This window comes from Heliconius melpomene, chromosome 13 (assembly GCF_056956725.1).
Source record: "Heliconius melpomene rosina isolate 202511_hmr_F chromosome 13, ASM5695672v1, whole genome shotgun sequence".
NCBI lineage: Eukaryota > Metazoa > Arthropoda > Insecta > Lepidoptera > Nymphalidae > Heliconius > Heliconius melpomene.
In genome coordinates this window covers 13,581,283-13,588,585 of record NC_140401.1, presented here as the reverse complement: position 1 = coordinate 13,588,585, position 7,303 = coordinate 13,581,283, and the positions used below count along the sequence as shown (strand labels likewise).

The 7,303-nt window shown below is 29.7% G+C and overlaps 1 protein-coding gene across 3 annotated transcripts in view; it reads right to left on the bottom strand.

Moving 5' to 3' along the window:
• Positions 1-3,156: 3,156 nt before the first annotated feature.
• Positions 3,157-7,303, bottom strand: part of LOC146533051 (synaptotagmin-10-like) — a 71,786-nt gene continuing 67,639 nt past the window's right edge. For 2 of the 3 annotated variants that reach the window (XM_085196582.1, XM_085196584.1), the window contains exons 10-11: positions 6,860-7,060; positions 3,157-6,213 (exon numbers count right to left, since the gene is read on the bottom strand). In XM_085196582.1, coding sequence (XP_085052708.1) covers positions 6,210-6,213; positions 6,860-7,060 — 205 coding nt within the window. In that variant the 3' untranslated portion in view covers positions 3,157-6,209. Of the gene's footprint in view, positions 6,214-6,855; positions 7,061-7,303 lie in introns of those variants that run through there. The other variant, XM_085196583.1, reaches the window with a different exon arrangement.

The window sequence follows — 7,303 nt, the reverse complement described above, 5'->3', positions numbered from 1 at the left end:
TGCCGTAGAACAATCACGTGCTGCCACTGCTCCACAGTGGCGTATAAAATAACATAAATATAATCAAATTTTTTATAATAGTCAATGACCCTTGCTTTTCGTGTGAATTGCTCTCACAATATTTAATTCAATACTCAACTACTATCTCGAAATAATTTATTATAAATTCAGTTTTCATTTGAAAAAAAAAACAAATTAATTCAAAAAATTTCAGTATTTTAGCCTTAATATTAAAATATTTAAAATTAACAATTATTTATATAATATCTTAAAAAATCTGCTTTAGTACATTAAATTGAAAATGTTTAAGCTAAATGTGGTGCTACTCTTACTTTTAGCAGCAATATTTAATGAGCCAACCTCTGATAGAGAGGATGAATAAATCTTACTTCCAATTCCTAGGTTTCATTAGCTGCAGCTTACAAAGCTCCGTCTCGAGGCTCTATACAGCTAAGCTACGAGTATCTGGTGATCAATTAGTATTTCATATTCAAAGTTGTAACGTCCTATACAAAATTAGGTTCTTGCTTTGCTTATTCATTTTTTTCGAAATGTAGGGGTGTAAGCACGGATAACCTAGTGCCAAGACACTCCGTCCTCAAATTTTTTATCTATTCTTCATTTTCATGTGTTGAATGAACATATTGGAAATAGATTTCCGTTGCGGCACAATGACATTAAATTACATTTTAATAATATCCAAAATATAATAAAAAATCTAATGTCCATTATTCAATTTACTCATTAGACAAAATCTAACACAATGTCTAAGAGAATTCCTTTAAAAAAGGCAAATATTTCCATATTATAAGCGGTATAATTACAATAGGAGACGTTGCTAGCACCTAATGAATCCCAGTTCCTTTGACACTAGAACTGACGCTCGAACTGTTATTACCTACGTCGTGTTCCAGTATTTCTTTATACTGCACCCATTCATTTGCAGTTTCTAATTGAAATAGCACGAATACTAGCACGATTTCTAGTTAATATTGAATATTGAATATTAGATATTGTTGTAGATTGTGTGAACTTACTTTATGTTCAAAGGTACATACTATACTAGGTTTACTTTGACGATAAAAAACAGGGCAGGCCAGGCATGGTGTATGGGCACAAGCGTGCTACAGTTGTATGGGTTCGATGTTTATGGCTTCGATGAAATATTTAATATTTTCACTTATTCGCTCTAGTATCGGCAAAGGTAATGTGTGGTGTTGAGTTCCGCCGCTTAACACGCAGTGCCTCCAAGCTCCAAGCAAGCAAACGGAAGACATATATAAAAAAACACCACTCAGTACTGAAGTAAAGAGAGAAAGAGTAACACACACATATTATGATTACATTAAGCACATGTTATTACAAGCACAAACAAGCAATTAGTGAGACAGTGGCGTCTGTTTTGTTACCTTTACCGCTTTATATAACACTTTGAATATAATATTTATGCAGGTTGTTCACAAGTATTATTTTAATTTTCCTTTTTTTTCCTTTATCATGATTTTAAATTTTAATTTCATCACAACGTGTACTTTTCTTTTATCTGTTATATTATATTTAGAAATAAAAAAATATACTTAACTATTAATTATTAAGAAATATCTACAGATTTCAAATGAGAGGACTTAGTTGATTAAATTCAAACATTATTCTATGTAAAAATTGAATCGCAACTTTTGTATATATAAAAGTTGCCATCTTTTCCATAGTTTCCTCACGTACAAACGATTTATTTTCTGAAATGCATACTGTATGTACTACACTCGATTTTTAAAAGCACGTGAAGTCATTTAGAAGTGTGATTTCAATTGTGAATGAAAATTGAAAAAGTTGTCAACACTGGAATATATATATTTTTTACGCTGTATCCAACACACTTCAGGCACAGGGAACCGAGTGTTACAACACTCTGTTCCCTATTTTACTAATTTTAGTTATGGAGGCATTACACATTGAGCGTAACTCAACGCCGCGCTTTGCCTCGACATCAGAGTGAAGGAAATATTACATAGGTACATATTTCCTCAATTCGAGAAAGTAATACTTTATAATATAGTAAAATGATTATTTAATATTACTAATGATTAATGTGCCACATGACCACTGCGGTTAATTAACTATGTACATAATTAATTCATGGAAAATTATAATTTGCTTTATTTGTTTTGTTGACTATTCATTATATTTTAAATATATACAAATTTAGGACATCGCAACGATTGTGGGTTCGATTTACACTCGGGAGAATGAATTATTTTCATTTCAACACTCTGACAAAAAGACAAAATGCGGCGCTGAGTACCGTCACTCAACACACATTGTCTCGAAAATTTTACGGAAAATGAACAACTACGTTCCTTAGGCCTATCCTGCAGAAATCGAGATACAGCGTGAAATTAATCATTAACATGTATATAAAAAATCATTTGGACAGACTTTATTATCATTTTTATTAATTTTAAATGAAATATTTAACCTTATTAATTACATATATTTAGTATTATTCTTCTTACTCCAGTAACATATGCTAACCTTATAATAATAGCCTGGCTAAATTCTCGCCGGTCTCTTAGCCTAAGTGAGATAGGCAATTTAGGCATGAAGCTTTATTACGACGTTATATCATAGTGTCTCCTTTATGTCTCGGTCTGTGTATTTTTAACCGACTTCAAAAAGAAGGAAGTTATCAATTCGACTGTTTTTTTTTAATTACAAGTATCTCATATAATTATGTGACATTATGATTTTTTTTCTAGTGACTTCTAGATTTTTTCTAGCGATTATTTTTTTTATCTATATATATAAAATGGAAAGGTCACTCACTCATCATGAAATCTCAGAAACTACATGTGCTAGGAATCTCAAATTTTACATAGAAGTTACTTATAGAACGTAGGTGCTCGCTAAGACGGGAATTTGCAATATTCGACTTCTAAGGGGTTGTTTTTGGGGTCGAAAGTTTGTATGAAACTTCGTTACTACAAAATTTGTAGCATTTAATGCTAGGAGTCTAAAATTTTGCATAGACGTCACCAGGACGTAGTCATGGAGACAGAAATTAATAATAACATAGTTCACGCGGGTGAAATCGCGAGCGGGCCGCTAGTGTAATATAATATCCTAATTTTGGGATAAAATATAAATAAAATCAATATATTAAAAATGTCAACATTTTATTCATAAACCAGTACAAGTACTTACATTAGACAGATTTACAGTATAAAGAGTCTATCCATACAAAAATAATCTCTCGTCCAACCACAATATTACACTCGATACAGTTCAGGAAATAGGAAAAGAAAGATACACAAGCTACACGAAAAAGATACTTTTATCTTATATTTTATATCTTTTTTTATATTCATAGATATTCTGTTAAAAAGCTCTAATAGCTTTTATGACTTATTGGCTATAGAGTAAAGGCGTATAGAAAGTAGTGACGCACAGAGAGCATAACGTACGCTATATTTGATTTAAATAAAATTGGCGATACGAATTATAATAGTGATATAATACCTTCGTGTAATATATATTATAAGTAATATAATGAAGCCAGCCTCGACGCAGGGGACAAGCGTTTGACTGTAAATGCAACAGGTGGGTTTCATTCACATTCAAGGAAAAAACATCATATTTTTATTTTCTGGCTCGTAATGAGGCAAAGCACAGTGTTGAGTCCCGCAACTCAACACGCAATACCTCCAGAATTCAGCGGAAAGTGGGAAACGGAAGTTTTTTATAGTAACTGGCACTGGTACAATAGGTTCCCAGGTAGGCGCCGTTTTCATTTCCGCTATATTAAAGTTGTACCAACCTATCTTAATATTCGCAAAACTAATTATGTCATTATTATTTATTAATAAGTGCGTCACTACATTCTAGTTACGAAACAAACTTTGAATAATCTCTTTTTAAAACATTTATCCAACATAAACAAACATCGATATGTTATTTTTTCCATTGTACTATGGACAGCTAGGATTATGTGTAATTCGACTCTAATTATATAACTCTTCATATCTAGGCTTACAATATATAACATATAGATAGATATATTTACTAATTTCTGATATATATTTGTATAAAGATAATTAAAAATTATGAAAAATTGATATTTTCTTTTCATTTCCAAGATATAATTGATGAGTGTGTGGTTTAATACAATATAAAGTATGAGTTTGCTATTCTTAACTACCGCCGTCTGTTTACCCCTTTGTAGAGTTCATTAATCATTTTGATTGAAGAGTATTGAATTAAGCGTAAAAGATTTCACGATGCACTCTAAAGTAATTTAGAACGCCGAACATCGATTTTTTAATTAACTTTTGTCGCAAAATACTGTAGAGAGAATAATCACTATTATTCTGTTATATTAATATAACATATTTCATTTGTACACCACTTTATATCCATAAATCCATTCTTGGATCTTTTATGGTAAAGGTAGCCTGAAAGAGATCACCTGAGGTGATAGGACCCGCCTTTACACTATATTTCATTTGTTTTTCTCTTGTATTTGTTTAATTATTAAGTTGTTGTAAAGTACTAAATAAATAAATATTCTGTTTATAAAGGCTAAGCTTCTTTGTAAAGTACTCTTACTATACACGAAAAAATGCATTTTTATTTTTGCGTACTTTAAAAGGTAAAGGAACATTTGTTACCATAGGTGGGAAACGGTGGGAAGACGTTTGTTATATAATGTAAATAATTATAGATAAAGACATTTTATATATCTCCCTTTTATGATTAAAAGAAATTGCAATTTTTTTTAATTATTATTTTTTATAGCTTTACGCTGTATCCCGCACACGGCAGAGTAGGCAGAGGGAACCTAGTGTTAAGACAAACCGTTCCCCACTTTCTACCGAATTCTGGAGGTATTGCATGTTGAGGGGCAGAACTCGAAATTACATTCAGTCAGGTTCTTAAAATCTGATATACTCGTAGCTTACATCGAAAGTTAATACAATTTCAGTTTTTAGGACAGACAGAAGTTAGTTGTATATTATCCCATAGCTTGTTTGAAAATGACATACGTAATATTATTAAGTTTTTTTCTTAGCAATTCATTTAAAAGAACAGAAGGATTTACCGTTTTTTATAAAGCATAATTTTATCTAAGTTTTCAATTTTTGATAATAATATTTATTTAATAACATTTATTTTTCTTTATAATTCTAACTTAAAAACTACTTTATAGCTATATAATTTATATTAAATATAGCTACTAACCATTGTTTATGATCAGATTAATATATATTTAAAAAAAAAAAAATTTAACATAACATAATTTTCTGTCATCCACCACTTCCTCTGACTGTCAGACAGTGGGAGCAAAGTGTATCGCGGTAGACGATACTATAGTGTCTCTAAACATAAATAAAGACACTAAAAAAATGTAAAAGAAATATTTAAAATTAGTATCGCAATATTCATTGAAGCATTTTCACTTATATATAAGCAAGTTGTTTACAAACAGATGAAATAACAAGCATGTATATTGTATATAGATATTATAATAAATACTTAAGTAAACGAGTAATATAGATTTATAATACCAAATTACGTTAATACGATTTAAAGCTTCATTTCTTTATCTTATAAAGTTGTTAAAAATGCTATTAGTTTTGAATTTGTGCTAAAGTAAAATATTTTAGAAACTCCATCTACTTATTGTCAGACACTAAAAGAATGTTACACATTCGATTTTGATTTAAAGAAAAAAAAAAGCTGTTTAAGTTAGTTAATTATTAATAGACGTATATTAATATATAGTATATGTAGGTTTATGTATAATATATTTTCTATTTTATATAACAACAATTATTATATACTAGTAATATATACATGACACGATCAAGTCTTGAATTGAAATGTGCGTTCGAAATATTAACATCGTGTAAAATAGCTGTAAGCATTATAAAAACATTATATAAAATAGATAAAATACAAGGACAGGTAACGTGAAAGGGGAGACTCTACCATATAAGACCATTGGGCACTTTCAACTAAAAAACATCAATTAATATCTACTTCAACGAATATCTATTCAACGAGTTTATCATTTAACATTGATGTACAGTAAATGGACATACAACCATAGAACTTCTAATCACGTTATTACTAAGTGTTTGGCATCGTGAGAAACCGTAGTTCCTGTTAACCTGCGCTCGGTCAATAGTTACCTCATCCATTGTGACGTCTCTTCATCTGTGAATCAAAAAAACATTTTTACTAAGAAAAAGGTAAATTGAAAGAAGATTTTTTTATTTTTTTATTTCTCTGCTTTTTTAGTAAACAGTGGAGAAGGCATTTATGTTTACTTTCCATAAACATTAAATACATATAAAATGTCTAACTTTATAAAATACAGCATTATAAAATTTGTAAAAAAATTATGATTTGAGATATGAACCTATACTTTTTGTAACAGAAATACGCATGGACCATGACTAAAGGTATATTATTTTAAAATACTAAAAAATTTCATGATTTCTATTTGAAATTTTATTTCAATAATATTTATTTAAAATAATAAAATGTAAATTGATACGTTGCGACGGTCCATTTGAATTTGTATTAATATTCATGAATTCATGCTTTTATTTTTTAAATATTTCTGTTAAAAATTGTATTTGTTTATACTATTTTCCATTTATTTGGAAATAAAGCGATCGTTATTTTTACAAATAATGTAACTTATATCAAATAATCTTTAAAAAAATGAAATGTAGGTATACAGAAAGAAGGCACTCCGCTGCCAACATCAGTAGGGGACAATACTTGAAAATAAAAATTACCGTTTAATATTTTAAAATATTTTGAATTTAAACAGCAATAATTTAAAACAACTTACCTTGAATTTAAGCAGTTCAGCGGAGTATTCTGCTGATCGTTACTAGGCAAATTAATATTAGTAGGAGGGCTCTTGTTCAGGGGGTACCACTGGGCGACGGGCTTGCGAGCGTTGTCTAACATCTCGAGCCAGTGGTCGCGGCCGATGCCGATGAGTGAGGAGCCTATCGCCGTACAACCGATCAGCTCATTCGGTCCAATCCTGAAAAGGAATTTTAGTTAATTATGGTGTTTTTTGCTACTTCTACTCATAATTTCATAGTTATTGCTTTGAAATTACCTTTACAATTTTTAATTTTTCTTTTCATATTACTCAAAATTATACTTAGATTATTCTAAGCACATCTGATAAATACATAAATGTTTACATATTTATTATGATACTGACCAGTAATAAATTGTTTTTTTTTAAATGATAAATATATGACTTCCAGTAATGGTTGTG